General features: G+C 40.3%; 1 protein-coding gene across 1 annotated transcript; it reads right to left on the reverse strand.

Annotated features, from left to right (window-relative positions):
• Positions 1 to 738: 738 nt before the first annotated feature.
• sucla2 (succinate-CoA ligase ADP-forming subunit beta) lies at positions 739 to 20,769 on the reverse strand. Its single transcript, XM_052141694.1, has 11 exons — positions 20,622 to 20,769; positions 19,094 to 19,289; positions 14,130 to 14,229; positions 13,826 to 13,988; positions 13,332 to 13,460; positions 13,083 to 13,221; positions 12,645 to 12,806; positions 11,854 to 11,996; positions 11,629 to 11,749; positions 8,186 to 8,274; positions 739 to 2,814 (listed from the first exon to the last, which is right to left on the reverse strand). The coding sequence occupies exons 1-11, from the start codon at positions 20,703 to 20,705 to the stop codon at positions 2,740 to 2,742; spliced, it is 1,401 nt and encodes a 466-aa protein (XP_051997654.1). The 5' UTR covers positions 20,706 to 20,769; the 3' UTR covers positions 739 to 2,739.
• Positions 20,770 to 20,783: the final 14 nt, after the last annotated feature.

A 20,783-nucleotide genomic window follows, 5' to 3' on the forward strand; every position in this document is an offset into this window, starting at 1 on the left:
AAACAACTGACAACTGAGAGCAAAAACTCCTTGCACGTGTGTGGTCTCCAGAGACCACCTAACATATCCCTCCGTAACAGCAGGTAAAGTGGGAGGGGTATGCAGATATATTCAACTTCACCCTTCTCACCTCTCTTGGAAAAAGATTAATGAACCCCTATCAGAACCGCACAACTAATGAGAGAGAAGATGTTCGAGAGAGGGAGGGATGAATGGATTGAGAAAAGGCCATAGGGAATATGAGAATAGGTAATAAAGGGATAAAACTTTGAGAGAAGTCGACTTTAATTTTCAGTTTGAGGCCTCTGGTAAGGATGATTTTAAGGATTGGGGTCTATTTTTACAAATATCAGCTTTATCCATGTCCATATAAAACCCTTTGCTGTATCTGAGAAACCCTTTATCATTAAAATGTATAGAAATTTTTATGAACAGGTTGAATGATGTGTTCTGCCATTATAAGAATTTTTAAATCCTTTGCCACACCACTTTTCAAAAGTTCCCACATACAAATTCTATTCTCCAACACGAACTGTTCCAGGATGCCATTTTAGTGTGGTTCCACCAAGTTCATAGGCAAAGCCCTGAAGATGTTCTCCTCAAAAAGCTGAGGATAATTTTAGCCTTGGGGGCACATCAAACTCTGCACTGCAAGAAACCTCTATGCTGCAAGAAAACTCACAGAGGTCCTGGTCCACTGATAATAAGAATGTAAACAAGCCTGCGGCATGGTGGGAAATTATGTAAATTTTATTTCACTGAGGTGAATGTTGACTTTGGTTTACAGCTGGGGGATGGCAAAGTCGCTACTTACAAATTGAGGAAGTAACAGAGGAAAAACTGGAAAGTGCATTTAATTTCAACAGAATTATGTGTAATGATTAAATTAGGTAATTGAAATGGTTCAGTAAATGAAGATCAGCAGGCATCGATAATGTAATGTTACATTTATATAGTGCTTTTTTGACACTACACTCAAAGCTCTTTACATTGTGAATATGGTACTCTCCTCAACCATCACCAGGTTGCAGCATCCACCTGGATGAATTTGGTCAGGACACCGGGGCTACACTCCTACTCTTTACAAGAAGTGCCCTGGGATGTTTAATGTCCACAGAGTCAGGACCTCGGTTTAACATCTCATCCGAAAAGTGAAACATTTAGGGGGGTAGGGGTGGATTGAACGTTGCTGCCACAGGTTTGACATAACTGTTGGCTAATAGTGGCAGACATTTATAGGCCTACTTGCCAAAGGTTTGCCATTAAACGGTTTATGAGTAGTGGCAAATATTTGCCAGTACAGGTAGATATTTGCCAAATGTTTGCCACAACTGTTTGCCAGCAGTGGTAGATATTTGGCAAAGGTTTGCCATAAGTAGTTGCCAGTATTGGTAGATATTTCCTGAATATTCACCATAGAACTGTTTGCCTGTAGCAGCAGATATTTTCCATAGGTTTATCATAATTGTTTGCCAGTAGTGGCAGATATTTGCTGAACGTTCGCCACATAACTATTTTTCTGTAGTGGTAGATATTTGCCATAACTGTTTGTCAGTACTGGTAGATATTTGGTGAATGTTCAACATAACTATTTTCCTGTAGTGGCAGATATTTTCCAAAGGTTTGCCATAGAACTGAAAATCAATAAAAAAAAAAAATAGAGACGGATGCAAAAATGTGTTCCGTGGAAATGGCCCCTGAAGTTTCAGACACAGTCCGAATTACAATATTTACTTTCTGAACCAACACACAAGTTTAAATTTATATAATTTCTGGCTGATCTACACAGGGGCTAGTTAAGGTTCTCTTAGGTACACTAGAACATAGGAACTGTGTGCTGCAGCGGTTTCATTTATCACAAATGTTGGACTCTTCCACAAGATGAAAAATTAAAGTGGATTCAAGGGACAGACTTTGTCAATCTACATTTCAAGAATAGACACTGAGAGATTTTGAGCAGAATCAAACATCATCCTCTGAGATGCTTGAATATTTTTATTGGTTCCTGCTACCGCTGCACTGTTGGCTTAATGTCAAACTGAGAGAACACCAATAACACACATATTCCCTGTGAGTGCTTGTGCGTTAGTTTGAAAGGGAAATGGTGCATTTCTCTTCAGGAGAACAGAGAGGACACCCTGCATCGCCACTCACTCCCACCACAATAGTAGTGGAGAGAGGGAAGGAGAAAAAAAGGGGGTGGAATTTGCTTTTTAATGATACTGTGTGTGTATACGTGTGGCAAAAGAAAGCACCAGTGTGCATAGGACATTCTCTTTCCAGTGAATCGGCTCTCCATGGACATTTCAACAGTATAAATACAGTTAAGCAAAAATACATCCTCCACTTAAGAAAACAAACAACATAGACAAAATAAATGACAGTAGGCAGTAACTGACCCAATCTAAACCAATAAAACCATAACAACCAATAGTATGTTAGTGGACTGATTAGATAGGTGCTGCACAGTGGGATGGGGGTTGATTGCATGAAATGAAAGTGGTACCAAGCAGACACATGCGTTTCTTGACAATCTGGAAGCACCGGTGAAGCAGAAGGGAGGGGGAACCACAAAGAGACAGAAACAAGATTTGACAGAACCTTGACCAAGATACAGGGGCTGGGGCTGTGGAGATCTCTATTGGAGGTCTGGGACAAGACAAGTTCATGTTGCAGACTTGGAATCAGTTTATATAAGATGGTTTAAATGGTGATTTGGTGGGTTTGTGGTTTGTTCTTTTAGATGGGCAGCTGGAACTTGACATCAACCTGGGCCTCTTTGGCCAATGACACGATTTCAGAAAGCTTTACAACCTAGAGAGAACGAGACCGGGAGAAAGAGATATAAGAAAGACAAACAATACTACTTCAAACAATTGTCATCTCAATATAGAAATTAAGACATTCATAAGTAGATTCCATCCAGTTGTCTCCAATTATGATCAAGTTATGTTATTTGTTTGAATTAGTTTTTACTTTCAACATCTTAAAAGTTTTGACTGCATTCCTTTGAAGCACTGAAGTCATTTGGACTGAAACATTTGCTTCATTTTTTATTTTATTTTCATACATAATTATTGTTAATCACATGTGCAGTAATGTACAAAAGTCACACAAACATTTGTCTTAAGATGGTTATAAATTCTGCTTTAGTTCTTCCATGGAATACCTGCCTAATATCATGTCGGTCCCCCTCATCCCACTAAAACAGCTCTGACCTGTCGAGGCATGGACTCCACAAGACCTCTGAAGGTGTCCTATGGTATCTGGTACAAAGACATTAGCAACAGATCCTATAAGTTCTGTAAGTTGCGTGTTGGGGCCTCCATGGATCAGACATGTTGATCCAGCAAATCTCATAGATGCTCAACTGGATTGAGATCTTGGGAAATTGGAGGCCAGGTCAACACCTTGAACTATTTGTAATGTTCCTCAACCCATTCCTGAACCATTTTTGCAGTATGGCAGGGCACATCCTGTTGAAAAAGGCCACTGCCATCAGGGAATACCATTGCCATAAAGAAGTGTACATGGTCTGCAACAATATTTAGGTAGGTGGTACGTGCCAGTAACATCCACATGAATGCCAGGACCCAAAGTTTCCCAGCAGAACATTTCCCAAAGCATCACACTTACTCCGCCGGCCTGCCTTCTTCCCATGGTGCATCTCTTCCCCAGGTAAATGATGCACATGCACCCGGCCGTCCACATGATCTAAAAGAAAACATGATTCATCAGACCAGGCCACCATCTTTCATTGCTCCGTGGTCCAGTTCTGACGTTCATGTACCCATTATAGGTGCTTTCTGCAGTGAACAGGGGTCAGCATGGGCACTCTGACTGGTCTGCGGCTACACAGCTCCATACGCAGCAAGCTACGACGCACTTTGTGTTCTGACACCTTCCTATCATGGCCAGCATTACGTCTTTCAGCAATTTGTGCTACAGAAGCTCTTCTGTGGGATCGGACCAGACGGGCTAGCCTTAGCCTTCATCCCTACGTGCATCAGTAAGCCTTGGGCGTCCACGACCCTGTCGCCGGTTCACCGGTTGTCCTTCCTTGGACCACTTTTGCTAGGTACTAACAACCAACCAACCACAAACCCGGTTGGAGATGCTCTGACCCAGTCGTCTAGCCTTCACAATTTGGCCCTTGTCAAATTCACTCAGAGCCTTACACTTGCCCATTTTTCCTGCTTCCAACACATGAATTTCAAGAACTGACTGTTCACTTGCTGCCTGATATATCCCACCTCTTGACAGGTGCTATACTAACAAGCTAATAAATATTATTCACTTCACCCGTCAGTGGATTTAATGTTGTGGCTGTATATATTCAGTACATTCAGAAAGTATTCAGACCCCTACATTTTATTTTGCAGCCTTATACTAAAATGCTTTAAAAAAAAAAACAATTCACATCAATCTACACTCATACCCCATAATGATAAAGCAAAAACCAGATTCTTGATAACTTTGCAAATGTATTAAAAAGAAAAAAATGAAATATCACATTGACATAAGTATTAAGACCCTCAACTCCATACTGAGTTGAAGTAACTTTGGCAGCGATTACAGCCTCAAGTCTTTTTGGGTATGATGCAACAAGCTATACATAGCTGGATTTGGGGATTTTATGCCATTGTTCTCTGCAGATCCTCTCAAGATCTGTCGGGTTGGGAGGGGACCGTTGGTGGACAGCCATTTTAGAACATCTCTGTATTTTGCTGCGTTCAGCTTTCCTTCAACCCTAACCAGTCCCCTAGTCCCTGCCGCTAAAAAAAAAAAAAAAACACGCTTCACTGTTGAGATGGTACTGCGCAGGTGATGAGCGGTGCCTTGTTTCCTCCAGACATGATGCTTGGAACTAAGGCCAAATAGCTCAATCTTCATTTCATCAGACCAGAGAATCTTGTTTCTCACAGTCTGGAAGTCCTTTAGGTGCTTTTTTGCAAATTCCATGCAGGCTTTCATGTATCTTGCACTGAGCAAAGGCTTCTGTCTGGGCACTCTGTCATAAAGCCAAGATCAGTGGAGTGTTTCAGTGATGGTTGTCCTTCTACAAGTTTCTCCAATCTCCACACATGATCTCTGGAGATCAACCAGAGTGACCATCTGTTCTTGGTCAACTCTCTTACTAAAGCCCTTCTCCCCTGATTGCTCAGTCGGCCAGCTCTAGTAAAAGTAATGGTTGTTCAAACCTTCTTCCATTTAAGAATTATGGAGGCCACTGTGCTCTTGGGAATTTTCAAAGCAGCCAAAGATTTTTGTAGCCTTCCCTAGATCTGTGCCTTAACACAATCCTGTCTCTGAGCCCTGTTAGCAGTTCCTCATGTCTTGGTTTTGCTCTCATATGCATTTTCAGCTGTGAGACCTTACAGTATATAGACAGGTGTGTGCCTTTCCAAATCATGTCCTATCAGTTTAATTTGCCACAGGTGGACTGCAATCAGAGTGTGGAAACATCTCAAAGATGATCCAGAGAAATGGGATGCATCAGAGCTAAATTTCAAGTCTCATAGCAAAGCATAAGCAATACTTATGTCAATGTGATATCTCAGTTTTTTCTTTTTAATACATTTGCAAAGTTATCAAAAGTCTTGTTTTTGCTTTGTCATTATGGGGTATTGAGTGTACGTCGATGTGAAAAAACAATATTAAAAGCATTTTAGCGTAAGGCTGCAAAATAACAAAATGTGAAAAAAAATTAAGGGGTCTGAATACTTTCTGAATGCACTATAATATATATATACACACACACACACACACACACACTATAATAAACACACACACGGCCAAAAGTTTGGAATAATTAAATTAGCAATATAGCATGATTACTCAAGGATATGGTGTTGGAGTGATGGCTGCTGGAAATGGGGCCTGTGAGTTTATCAAATATGACTTTTTTTTCAGATAGTGATGGTGCAGTTTTTTACATCAGTAATGTCCTGATTATACTTTGTGATCAGTTGGATGCCACTTTGAATTAAAGTACCAATTTCCTTCCGAAACAGCAAAATCTGTACATTATTCCAAACTTTTGGCCACCAGTGAATGTATGCGTGCGTTTATGTATATTTGCTTATATACCTAAGTTGAATTTGAAGTCAGAAGTTTACATACACTTAGGTTTAAGTCATTAAAACTCATTTCTTAAGCAATCCTCAGATATTATATTAGCAAACTCTAGTTTTGGCAAGTCGTTTAGGACATTTACTTTGTGCATGACACAAATAATTTTTCCAAAAATTGCTTAGACAGATTTTCACTTTTAATTGACTATTTCACAATTCCAGTGTGTCAGAAGTTTACATACAGTAAGTTAACTGTGCCTTTAAGCAGCTTGGGAAATTCCAGAGAATTATGTCAAGCCTTAAGACAATTAGCTTCTGATAGGTGGTGTACTGAATTGGAGGTGTACCCGTGGATGTATTTTAAGGCCTACCTTCAAACTCAGTGCATCTTTGCTTAACATAAATAGGAAAATCAAAAGAAATCTCAGGAAAAAAAAAAAAAAAAAAAAGAGTCTGATTCATTCTTGGGAGCAATTTCCAAACACCTGAAGGTACCACGTTCATCTGTACAAACAATAGTATGCAAGTATAAACACCATGGGACCACGCAGCCATCATATCGCTCTGGAAGGAGACACATTCTGTCTCCTAGAGATTAATGTAGTTTGGTGCGAAAAGTGAAAATCAATGCTAGAACAACAGCAAAGGACCTTGTGAAGATGTTGGAGGAAACATGTAGACAAGTATCTATATCCACAGTAAAACGAGTCCTATATCAAAATAACCTGAAAGAATGCTCAGCAAGAAGAAGCCACTGCTCCAAAACTGTCATAAAATGCCAGACTACATGGGGACAAAGATCTTACTTTTTGGAGAAATGTCCTCTGGTCTGATGAAACAACTGTTTGGCCATAATGACCAGCAAGACACCATCCTAACCGTGAAGCATGGGGGTGGCAGCATCTTGTTGTGGAGGTGCTTTGCTGCAGGAGGGACTGGTGCACTTTACAAAATAGATGGCATCATTAGGAAGGAAAATTATGTGGATATTGAAGCAACATCTCAAGACATCAGCCAGGAAGTTAAAGCTCGTCGCAAATGGGTCTTCCAAATGGACAATGACCCAAAGCATGCCTCCAAAGTTGTGGCAAAATGGCTTAAGGACATCAAAATCAAGGTATTGGAGAGGTCATCACAAAGCCCTGACCTCAATCTGAAATTTTGTGGGCAGAACTGAAAAAGCATGTGCGACCGAGGAGGCCTAAAAACCTGACTCATTTACACCAGTTCTGTCTGGAGGAAATTTCCAGAAACTTATTCTGAGAAGCTTGTGGAAGGCTACCCAAAACGTTTAACAAATTAAACAATTTCAGGCAATACTAAAAAAAACAACTGACCCACCTGGGAATAATTCTCTCTACAATTATTCTGACATTTCAAATTCTTTTTCTCCCCAATTTGGCATGCCCAATTCCCAATGTGCCCAGTCCTCGAGGTGACGTAGTGACTCGCCTCAATCCGGGTGGCGGAGGACGAATCTCAATTGCCTCCACGTCCGAGATGTCAATCAGCGCATCTTATCATGTGGCTTGTTGAGCGCGCTGCCACAGAGACGTAGCACGTGTGGAGGCCCACACTATTCTCAGCGGCATCCACGCACAACTCACAATGCGCCCCACCGAGAGCGAGAACCACACATTATAGCAACCAGAGGAGGTTACCCATTGGTGCCAGATGGGCTGGTTTTAGTATTTCTGTAACTGCTGATCTCCTGGGATTCTCACATACAGCAGTCTCTAGAATTTACTCCAAATGGCACAAAGAACAAAAAACGGAAATGCCTAGTTGATGAGAGAGGTCAACAGAGAATCGCCAGGCTGGTTAGAATTGACAACGTCTACTGTAACTCAGATAACCACTCTGAATAATTGTGGTGAGAAGAATAGCATCTTAGAATGCAGTTCTGAGATGTGGGTTGACGCTGTTTTGGAGGCACAAGTGGGGCCTACACGATATTAAGCAAGTGGTTTTAATGTTGTGGGTGATTGGAGTGTGTGTGAGTGCGTGTGTGTGTATATATATATATATATATATATATATATAAAAACACTGTATTTCCACTCTTTGTCAGTTTCCATTTGCCTGTTTGAATGAATCAAAGACTAACTCACCATCTTGGCCGCCTCGTCCAGATCGTCACAGGCCAGGATCTTCAGAGGGCTGGCAGCAATCAGGGCCTTGGCATCGTCCACTCTTGTTCCTAGAGATCAGACGTGTGCAACGAGAGAGAGAGAGAGAGAGAGAGAGAGAGTGAGTGAGACACACGGGCCCACCTATACAAATCTCTCTCACCATCTCAACACACACATTTCTTCTTCCTGTCACCCTTCTCTCTATCTACTTTTGTCACACTTGTCACAGGAGACAGTAAGAGGGGACTAGAATTGGGGAGCAACTGAACTAAAAACTAGCAACACTACAAACTTAACTAAATTTTATTTTGTAGTATGACAGTAGCTCAGCAGTTTAAAAAAAATTGTGTAACTTTTACAGTCACAAGCTAATTTTGTTGACAAGTAGCGTAACATGACAAAACATGGCTATTTCGAGTGTTCTAATTTTATTAGCTCTATTAGGGTAAAAAACAAATTCAAGTTTAATGCCGTCTCCTCAATTGCGACCCTTATTGTTTTTGTGCCAGACATATAAAAATGCTAAAATCTGTTTAAAGTGATACATTTAAAATATATTACTGCCTTAAAAACTTGAATGTAGTTTGCTACTCTTTTAGTAGCTTAGTATTAGTAGTAGTGTAGCTAAATACTTTTTTAATAGCCTAGATTTACTGTAGTTTAATTACTTCAAGGAAAAGTTCACACAAAAATTAAAATTCTCTCATCATTTACTCACCCACATGCCATTCCTTATGTGTATGACTTACTTTCTTCTGCAGAACACAAACTTAGATTTTTTTGAAGACCATCTCAGCTCTGCAGGTCCATATAATGCAAGTCAACAGAGTACAAATCTTTGAGCTCAAAAACCACATAAAGGCAGTATAACAGTAATCCATGTCTCCAGTGGTAAAATCATGTCTTCAGAACATATACACTCACCTAAAGGATTATTAGGAACACCTGTTCAATTTCTCATTAATGCAATTATCTAATCAACCAATCACATGGCAGTTGCTTCAATGCATTTAGGGGTGTGGTCCTGGTCAAGACAATCTCCTGAACTCCAAACTGAATGTCAGAATGGGAAAGAAAGGTGATTTAAGCAATTTTGAGCGTGGCATGTTTGTTGGTGCCAGACGGGCCGGTCTGAGTATTTCACAATCTGCTCAGTTACTGGGATTTTCACGCACAACCATTTCTAGGGTTTACAAAGAATGGTGTGAAAAGGAAAAACATCCAGTATCGCGGCAGTCCTGTGGGCTGAAAATGCCTTGTTGATGCTAGAGGTCAGAGGAGAATGGGCAGACTGATTCAAGCTGATAGAAGAGCAACTTTGCCTGAAATAACCACTCGTTACAACCGAGGTATGCAGCAAAGCATTTGTGAAGCCACAACACGCACAACCTTGAGGCGGATGGGCTACAACAGCAGAAGACCCCACCGGTACCACTCATCTCCACTACAAATAGGAAAAAGAGGCTACAATTTGCAAGAGCTCACCAAAATTGGACAGTTGAAGACTGGAAAAATGTTGCCTGGTCTGATGAGTCTCGATTTCTGTTGAGACATTCAGATGGTAGAGTCAGACTTTGGCGTAAACAGAATGAGAACATGGATCCATCATGCCTTGTTACCACTGTGCAGGCTGGTGGTGGTGGTGTAATGGTGTGGGGATGTTTTCTTGGCACACTTTAGGCCCCTTAGTGCCAATTGGGCATCGTTTAAATGCCACGGCCTACCTGAGCATTGTTTCTGACCATGTCCATCCCTTTATGGCCACCATGTACCCATCCTCTGATGGCTACTTCCAGCAGGATAATGCACCATGTCACAAAGCTTGAATCATTTCAAATTGGTTTCTTGAACATGACAATGAGTTCACTATACTAAAATGGCCCCCACAGTCACCAGATCTCAACCCAATAGAGCATCTTTGGGATGTGGTGGAATGGGAGCTTCGTGCCCTGGATGTGTATCCCACAAATCTCCATCAACTGCAAGATGCTATCCTATCAATATGGGCCAACATTTCTAAAGAATGCTTTCAGCATCTTGTTGAATCAATGCCACGTAGAATTAAGGCAGTTCTGAAGGCGAAAGGGGGTCAAACACAGTATTAGTATGGTGTTCCTAATAATCCTTTAGGTGAGTGTATAATAGGTGTGGGTAAGAAACAGATCAATATTTAAGTCCTTTGGTACCATTACCTTTAAATTGTTTAACTTAAGTCAAACATTTTGGGTAGCCTTTGACAAGCTTCTCACAATAAGTTGCTAGAATTTTTCATTTCCAGACAGAACTGGTGTAATGGAGTCAGGTTTGTAGACCTCCTTGCTCACACATGCTTTTTCAGTTGTGCCCACACATTTTATATTGGATTGAGGTCAGAGCTTTGTGATGGCTACTCCAATACTTTGACTTTGTTGTCCTTAAGCCATTTTGCCACAACATTAGACATATGCTTGCGGTCATTGAGTTCTTGGCTGATTTATTTTGATTTTCCTATTAAGTCAAGCTAAGAGACACTAAGTTTGAAGATAGGCCTTAAAATATATCCACAGGTACAACTCTAATTGACTAAAATTAACCAAATAGCCTATCAGAAGCTAATTGGCTACTTGTCTAAAGGCTTGACAAAATATTCTGGAATTTTCCAAGCTTCTTAAAGGCACAGTTATCTTAGTGTATATAAACTTCTGACCCACTGGAATTGTGATATAGTCAATTAAAAGTGAAACAATGTCTGTGAACAATTGTTGGAAAAATTACTTGTGTTATGCACAAAGTAGATGTCCTAAACGACTTTCCAAAACTATAGTTTGCTAGATCTGTGGAGTGGTTAAAAAAATTTGTTTTATTGACTTAAACCTAAGTGTATGTAAACTTCTGATTTCAACTGTATCATTTTGATTCTGAAAACCACTAAACCACTGGAGTTGCTTGGATTACTTTTATGCTGCCTTTATATACTTTTTGGAGCTTCAAGGACCCTGTTGACTTGCATTGTATGGACCTAAAGAGCTGAGATATTCTTTTAAAAGTCATAATTTGTGTTCAGCAAAAGAAAGAAAGTGATAAACATCTGGGATGGCATGAGGGTGAGTAAATGATGAGGGAATTTTCATTTTTGGATGAACTAGTTATAAGTCTGCGAAGTAGATACCCCAACACTGGAGGGGACAAAAATTATTGGGAAAAGAGATGGGGAACGGAAACAGGATCAGGATTTGAAATGCCATGCCATGATTATAATGTGCTTACAATTTATGTGATTATCAAACCTACTTGAGGTGATTGTTCTTACTGAGATGGGACTGATAATCTGACTAAATTTGTCAGATCAGCACCCTTTTTAAATAAATTATTTTTAATGGGTGTCAAACCATCCCTCTATCTCTTCATTAATCAAACTCACCCACACCATCCATCTCTCTCACCTTGTAACCGCACTATAATGGGAATTTTCAGGTCCAAGTCCGTGACGGCCATGATGATGCCCTGCGCGATGACATCACACCTCATGATACCGCCAAAGATGTTCACCAAAATAGCCTGGACCTGTTAAAGAGGAATCAACAAACAGACTAATAAAAGAGTAGTCAACATCAACAAGTTAACAACATCCAAACAAGAATCCTGAGTCCAACAGACCATGCCATTACCTTTTTATCAGAGGTGATGAGCTTGAAGGCTTCTGTCACCTGCTGTGCTGTGGCTCCGCCTCCTACATCCAGGAAGTTGGCAGGAATTCCACCGTGCAGTTTGATGATGTCCATTGTTGCCATAGCGAGACCAGCTCCATTGACTAAACAGAGACAAACACCACAAATTAATATATACTGTCTGTGTGTGTGTGTGTGTGTGTGTGTGTGTGTGTGTGTGTGTGTGTGTGTGTGTGACAAAGTGGCTGGTAATATTTGCCATTTCATCACTGAATATTACATAGAACAACATGAGATACAGTGGGCCAAAAAGGACAATTGTGTTTGGTGATTGAGACATTTAAGCCACACCAAATTTTAAGCAGCTTGTCTTTAAGGGATAGTTCACCCAAAAATGCTCTCATCATTGAGCCTCATGACATCCCAGATGTGTTTGACTTTCTTTCTTCTGCACAACACAAATAAAGATTTTTAGAAGACCGTAGGTCCATACAATGCAAGTGACTGGTGACCAAAACTTTGAAGCTCCAAAAAGCACATTATACAACTCCAGTGGTTAAATCTACAGTATATATATTCAGATAGTATATGATAAGTGTGGGTGAGAAACAAAACTTGCATGGTGAGGACCTACAGAGCTGAAATATTCTTCTAAAAAGCTTTGTGTTCAGCTGAAGGAGGAAAGTCATATACATCTGGGATGGCACTAGGGCGAGTCAATGAGATCATTTTCAGTTTTGGGTGTACTATCCCTTTAAGGTGGATGTATGAAGTCAGTTTATTCCACTGACCCAGGCAGCCAATAGTGCCGTCAAGGCCGATGTAGTTGAGGTCTGCTTTGGCTGCCTCTCTGTCTCTGGCGTCCTCCTGACTCCAGTCCCGCATGTCGAACACTTTCTTCTGTCTATAGGCAGCGTTGGAGTCAAAGTTGATCTTAGCGTCCATACACATCACTACAGATACATAAAAGTTGATCAGAATGCTTCTATTCATGCGTGAATCTGCAAGGGCTTCGAATGGGGCTCATCCAATCAGAACTGAACATTTCAAATTTAGAGTCAGAAGTCTATATCAGTTTTATAATATTAGATTTGCTGTTAAGATTTTGGGTTTTGAACTTGTGGTACATGTGAAGTTGTTTAAGCACTGCAGCCAGGGTAAAACCATAGACCAATATGTGCAGATAATAGAAAATAAATCAACCAGACCACATATTTAGAGTTTTGTACCAATGCCAGATGAGTCCTCCACCATCGGGTTTATCTCCAGCATAGATGCATCATACTTGATGAAGACATCAAAGAGTTTCATCATGATCTCTGCTGCTTCATTGATCAGTGCAGGAGGGAAGCCCATCTTCTCTGCCACCTGAGAAAGAACGAAAGAGTATCAAAAATATTTGTCATGTTAGACGGGTCATACGATCATCATGTGTGGTCACTGGCATCCATGCAGAACCTCCATACTTTGCACCTCACCTTTATGGCCTGCTCCATCTTTATTCCCTCTACGATATCAATGGGCTCTTTCACAATGGCATCGGGATTCTCTGCAGCCACATCCTCAATGTTCACGCCCCCCTGAGAACTGCCAATCAGCACGGGTCCCTGCAGGGGCAGAGCACAAACAATGTGATCATTCATTTTAAGGGTAGGTGAAACTTGTAACTGTGCTGAGAATTCAGGATACTACCCAGTAAAAATGCCCTATTTCGCCATCTGCTGTCCATGTTTATTACTGCAGCATCTAAGGCCCTGAACACACCTGAAATTAACATGCATCTCAAATGCATTACTACATCTAAATGTGTTTTGGGTTGGATCACCAGAGATGGATGTTAATACTAGGGTCTTTTTGGGAAGAGTATAGAAAGACATAAATATGAACCGGAATTACCATATATACTGTATGAACAGCAATTTCAAATATAAACCATAAAGTAGAAGCAATAACACAATCCACGACTTCTCACCTGGAATGACCTCTCCATCGTGATGGCAAAATAATACTCTCTGCGCGGGTACCTGCGCTCGCAGATAAACACCTGGTTACAGATTCGCCCTGCCTCTCCTGTCTGCTTAGTGAACAATTTCTGGCCAATCATCTTAGAGGAGATGTCCCTCGCTTCTTCTGGCCTACAGACAGACAGACAGAGAGAGAGAGAGAGAGAGAGAGAGAGAGAGAGAGAGAGAGAGAGCAAGAGAGAGAGAGAGAGAACAAGGACATATGAAAAGTAATAAAGCAAAGTCATAGAAAATCACAGCACAGACACTCACGAGTAAACAATTCGAACTCCTCCCTTCAGTCCTCCCTCAAAAGTGCCTTTGCCTCGACCACCCGCCAACACTTGAGCTTTTACCACCAGGTCTTTAGAGCCTGAAAGAGAGAAAAAGACAAAGCAGAAACAATGGGAAAGAAAAACACTTATACATAATCATTATACAAAATCAGCATGATATACAGGTGAAACTCGAAAAATTAGAATATCGTGCAAAAGTTCATTAATTTCAGTAATTCAACTTAAAAGGTGAAACTAATATATTATATGGACTCATTACAAGCAAAGTAAGATATTTCAAGCCTTTATTTGATATAATTTTGATGATTATGGCTTACAGCTTATGAAAACCCCAAATTCAGAATCTCAGAAAATTAGAATATTGTGAAAAGGTTCAGTATTGTAGGCTCAAAGTGTCACACTCTAATCAGCTAAACACCTGCAAAGGGTTCCTGAGCCTTTAAATGGTCTCTCAGTCTGGTTCAGTTGAATTCACAATCATGGGGAAGACTGTTGACCTGACAGTTGTGCAGAAAACCATCATTGACACCCTCCACAAGGAGGGAAAGCCTCAAAAGGTAATTGCAAAAGAAGTTGGATGTTCTCAAAGTGCTGTATCAAAGCACATTAATAGAAAGTTAAGTGGAAGGGAAAAGTGTGGAAGAAAAAGGTGCACAAGCAGCAGGGATGACCGTAGCCTGGAGAGGATTGTCAGGAAAAGGCCATTCAAATGTGTGGGGAGCTTCACAAGGAGTGGACTGAGGCTGGAGTTACTGCATCAAGAGCCACCACACACAGACGGGTCCTGGACATGGGCTTCAAATGTCAAACGTCTTACCTGGGCTAAAGAAAAAAAGAACTGGTCTGTTGCTCAGTGGTCCAAAGTCCTCTTTTCTGATGAGAGCAAATTTTGCATCTCATTTGGAAACCAAGGTCCCAGAGTCTGGAGGAAGAATGGAGAGGCACACAATCCAAGATGCTTGAAGTCCAGTGTGAAGTTTCCACAGTCTGTGTTGGTTTGGGGAGCCATGTCATCGGCTGGTGTTGGTCCACTGTGCTTTATTAAGTCCAGAGTCAACGCAGCCGTCTACCGGGACATTTTAGAGCACTTCATGCTTCCTTCAGCAGACAAGCTTTATGGAGATGCTGACTTCATTTTCCAGCAGGACTTGGCACCTGCCCACACTGCCAAAAGTACCAAAACCTGGTTCAATGACCATGGTATTACTGTGCTTGATTGGCCAGCAAATTTGCCTGACCTGAACCCCATAGAGAATCTATGGGGCATTGCCAAGAGAAAGATGAGAGACATGAGACCAAACAATGCAGAAGAGCTGAAGGCAGCTATTGAAGCATCTTGGTCTTCCATAACACCTCAGCAGTGCCACAGGCTGATAGCATCCATGCCACGCGCATTGAGGCAGTAATTAATGCAAAAGGGGCCCAAACCAAGTACTAAGTACATATGCATGATTATACTTTTCAGAGGGCCGACATTTCTGTATTTAAAATCCTTTTTTTATTGATTTCATGTAATATTCTAATTTTCTGAGATTCTGAATTTGGGGTTTTCATAAGCTGTAAGCCATAATCATCAAAATTATATCAAATAAAGGCTTGAAATATCTTACTTTGGTTGTAATGAGTCTATATAATATATTAGTTTCACCTTTTAAGTTGAATTACTGAAATTAATGAACTTTTGCACGATATTCTAATTTTTCGAGTTTCACCTGTATCAGGGGTAATAAAGAGGGATTAAGCAAGGATATTCAATGAGAAAAAAAATGTAAGGGCGGGACTTGTTTTAAATCTATCGGGAATTGATTGGATCGTTAAAAGAGGTTGGAGGGGAGGGCTAAAAAATAAGAGCGCTTGGTGATATGAATATTCATTTAGAGGCAGAGTACATTACATTTTCACAAAAGATTTAGAAAACTTGTACTAACATGTACGTGTATACGTACTAATGAATCCTTCACAATAACGCCAGGAACACTGGTTAAGAAAGTAAATAGGGTCAATTTAATGTCATGTTGACTGACATATTGAAGGAGTATCTAACACACACAGCCATGCCTAAAGACCTTCAGCAAAACAGACAGAAGCCATCAAATTAAAGGAAGATCTGGAAACAATGAGCCACACTACTATTACCCACAGTGTCTGAACCTGCTCAGACCTGCTTTACAATTACACAGAACACACACGTGTGAGTAAATCCAAACCCACTGATGATGGGCTTCTTAACAGGGCCTGATTCTTATGATAAAACCTGCTATAGAAATAGTATTTAACATTCACGCGTATGAATAGTAAGTACGAAAATTCCTCAAAAGTTTATCGTGGATTTTCTTTATCAATATCATTTTATCACCCAGCCCTAGTTGCTAGGGAGGGTGGAGTCACATGGGGTAACTTCCATGTGGTCGTGATTAGTGGTTCTCGCTCTCAATGGGGAGTGTGGTAAATTGTGCGTGGATCGCGGAGAGTAGCATGAGCCTCCACACGCTGTGAGCCTCCGCACTGTCATGCACAATGAGCCACGGGATAAGCAGAGGCAACTGAGTCTTGTCCTCTGCCACTCGGATTGAGGTGAGTAACCGCGCCACCATGAGGACCTACTAAATAGTGGGAATTGGGCATTCCAAATAGGGAGAAAAAGGGATACCAATTTTTTAAATGATGATATTACATGTGTATGAATTGGACAAGTTGTACAAAGACAACAAATTAAACAACAAATAAAGAGGTTAAAGAAAATCTGAGAATATTGATGTAACGAGTCGCGAAAGTCGCAATTTAAGCGATTATGTACGCTCTTTAATCAGTCACTCGATCCGGATTTAAATCAGAGATATACTCTATGTTTGTCAAAATACCTCTAATAACAGCAATAACAGTCTAACTTTCAAATAATGGCAGTGCGTCTTTACGCAGTTGCTTAATAGTATGATATTTGCGATACAACAAAATGCCAAAGTCAACAAATCATAGATAATACAAATTTTGAGTCGTTTGAGCTAGTAATAGATATATTTATCTTATCTTTGAATGTAGCTCTACTGTGCGTGATGCTCTCATTGTGCTACTGATTGCCAGTATGTCACAATTATCTTTGATAGTGACAACAGAACTATTCGTAACTTCAATAACTTCAAATAACTTTGTAAATTCAAATGCATGTTAGCATCAGATCTGTATCGGCTGATCACATTGTTAAAGTATTGATGATCATATCGGCCTCAGATTTTCCTGATCGGTGCACCACTATCATTATGCGCAGAAAATCCTTCCCTCTGTAGCTCTCAAATCTCATTCACATCTGCATATTCAAACTTTCCACATCGTGATCTGTAACAATCCAGTGTCAGAACCAATCGCACGCAACATCACTGACATCAAACCTGGCATGATGCATCTTCACACAACACAACTGTTCAGAAGCATCTGAATAGATACAAACTGGCTTGACAGGCTCTGGTCGCATTCATTTCATTGAAAAGAGCAGCGTGAACTTTCTCAAAATTTCTCCTATTGCATTCCACGGATGCAAGAAAATCTTCCTGGTTTAAACCCTTATGTTGCATGTAATTGAGTAACTGATGACAATATTCTCTTTTTTGAGAACAGAAATAAGGAAGTGCCCTGCTTGCAGTCTTTTAATCGTGGGCTTGTGTAACTCTGGATATTTGCAATATTGCGAATTCATCAGAATTCATCCCACTTTTTGCAAATAACCCTCAAATTTCAGTCTTGTTCAAATGCCTCGACTGAAATAAAAACAGCAAATGATCATCATTAATAAGATATGGAGTGAAGTCCAGCCTAAAACGATGGACTCGTAGGACTGCATGGGACACAGATTAGGCCAAGAACCGGTCTGATGGGTCACATCAACAGTGTTTCTTCGCTGGGCATGTTTCACAATATAAAACTATTTCTGTTCTATGCTTTTGAGACCCTACACTCCTTTATCCCTGCTAACACCTCTGCCCCATCATGCATTTGTGCAGGTGCTGCCTGTATGCCGACAGTCAGATTAAGATTTAGGACAGTCACATTCTCCAATGTTTGAGCGAATCTATGTTTAGACATCAGTGTGTTTGAGAATAGCACAACAGATGAAACACACAGACACACACACACTTAATACAAGAGCACAAAATAGGGTAATCCGGTTGTCCTTTATAAAGGCGCTTAATCTGATCTGCATAAAATCACAGTAAATCAGAAACTGAGCCAACAATGTTTTGGTAGTGCGCAAGTAATCAAGACTGCACACTGAGCTAGTTACAAATTCTAGTGTTATAATGACAACATAGTGCTGCCTAAATTTACCACAAAAAAATTTAAAATAAATACAATGACTCTTTGGGGAATATATATGTGTGTGTGTGTATATATATATATATATATATGGTGATGATCAAACTTGCGTGACTTTATTTCGACGAACACAGACAAAGACATTCTAATGGACATATGAGGTGACTATATCCATACATTCAATGGGGTCAGAACTATCAAGCTCCAAAAATCACATAAAGGCAGCCTAAAAATAATGCATACAACTCCAGTGGTTAAATCCATTTCTTATGAAGCGAAACAACTCGGTTTGGATTGAGAAACAGACCAAAATGAAACTCCTTTTTCACTATAATTCTTGCCATCCACAGTTTTCTAGCCACGATCATGATTTGAAGCTTGATTACACTTCCTTGTCCTTTATGCAGGAACATAAGGCTTGAACGTTTGGACCCCATGACTTCCGTTGTAGAGAAAAGTTCACTTCATATCTCCATCAAAATATCTTTGTTTGTGTTTCACGGAAGAAAGAAAGTCATACGAGTTTGAGAAGGGTGAGTAAATGATGAGAAAATTTGGGGCGCACTATCTCTTTAATACACACTATATGTTTGTCTTTGCACAAATTTAGCATGGCAAATTATCTGTTCTTACCGATCTGCTTGGCAGCAGCATAGGCCTCATCAGGCGAGCTGGCCACCATACCCGCGGGCACAGAGATACCTGCATCCTTCAGCAGCCCTATGCTCATATACTCATGTAGGGAGAGGTTTCTCTGCTGCTGCCCTGACAGCATTGGAGATGGCTGGTTTCCATGATTACCAAACAGACCTGATGTCCCACCAAGCACCTGTAAATGTAAAGAGGAAAAATACTATTTAAATCCAGTAGGAGAAAGATGGTTGTCATGACATGGCAAAAACCAGACTTAAAATATAATATTTACATTGCAAATGCTTCGTTTAGAGATTTGCTGAATGGAAACAAAAAGGAAACAAGAAAATGACCTGCAACCATTCAGTCAGCAGCTCAGACGTTTATCCACGAGGCCACACAACCCATCATAAATGAATCGGGAGAATCGATTAAAAAAAAATTATAATAATATTTTTTTAAAAGAAATTCTAGTTCAACCAAAAATGAAAATTATCATAATTTACTCACCCTCATGCCACCCCAGATGTGCATGTATTTATTTTCTTCTGCTGAACACAAATTAAGATTTTTAGAAGAACATTTCAGCTCTGTAGGTCCAAACAATGCAAGTGAATTGTGACCAGAACTTTGAAGCTCCAAAAAGCACATAAAGGCAGCATAAAATTAACCCATTACACTTCAGTGGTTTAATCCATGTCTTCAGAACCAGTATTATAGGTGTGGGTGAGAAACAGATCACCATATATGTCATTTTTACAACAAATCTCCACTTTAACATTCTTCTTTAGTTTGTTATTTATAGTAAATTTATATTAAAAAAGGACTAAAATATTTATGTTTCTCACCCACACCTATCATAACACTTCTGAAGATATGGATTTAGCCACTGGTGTCTGGTATGGATTACTTTTTAGAAGACTTTATGTGCTTTTTGGAACTTCAATGTTCTGGCCACTATTCACTTGCATTGTATGGACCTACAGAGCTGAGATATTCTTCTAAAAATCTTTGTTTGTGTTCTGCAGAAGAAAGAAAGTCAAACACATCTGGAATGGCATGTGCCCTTCCAGTGGCACTGGCAATATCCCTTTAACCTTTTATATGTATAGCCAAAAAAAAAAAAAACATATCTCACAGCATCTTGCAAAAATATAGTTCACTATATTTCCCAGCTAACCAAGCATCTGTCCATGTAGGTCAAAGTGAGCCACTAATCTCAACAGCTGCAGTGTTCTAATGAACTCAGCTGACTTTAAATACAGTACTTATAATAAACATAAAAATCATACTAAAATCACGGATAATTTAACTTAATTCTGTGTATGAAGACGACCCATTCAATAGATAATGAATAGGCTTGCTAACCTACGCATATTAGCCTTCTAATAATGACAGGCAGTAAGCCAGCAGGCTAATGTCGAATAAGACTCACACATTTGGGGGCGTTAAAAGTGACCAAAATGGCAAACTCCACCACAAGTGACAATCGGATATAGTTATCTGGTATGTGATCCTAAAAACTAACCTTAGCTGCCGAGCTCAAATTCGTCTTGTGGCCGGAATTCCTCAGTCCAGCGGACAACCGGCCGCAGATCAGGGACGTCGCCATGTTGCTCAGTGCACAATCAGCGCAGCAGTAAAACAGATGACTGCAGGCGCGTGCGTCAGGACGTACGCCAACTGCGCA

The sequence above is a fragment of the Xyrauchen texanus genome, chromosome 13 (assembly GCF_025860055.1).
Source record: "Xyrauchen texanus isolate HMW12.3.18 chromosome 13, RBS_HiC_50CHRs, whole genome shotgun sequence".
Classification (NCBI taxonomy): Eukaryota; Metazoa; Chordata; class Actinopteri; order Cypriniformes; family Catostomidae; genus Xyrauchen; species Xyrauchen texanus.

Bases quoted from the DNA above. Each gene is read 5' to 3' on its own strand.
- sucla2 (XM_052141694.1), bottom strand. From the start codon at position 20,705: ATGGCGACGTCCCTGATCTGCGGCCGGTTGTCCGCTGGACTGAGGAAT. The intron at 11,997-12,644 runs GTCAGTGGAATA...GTCTCTGTTTAG, and splicing joins CGGCACTATTGGCTGCCTGG to TCAATGGAGCTGGTCTCGCT. The intron at 8,275-11,628 runs GTGAGAGAGATG...TCTGATCTCTAG, and splicing joins CATTATAGTGCGGTTACAAG to GAACAAGAGTGGACGATGCC.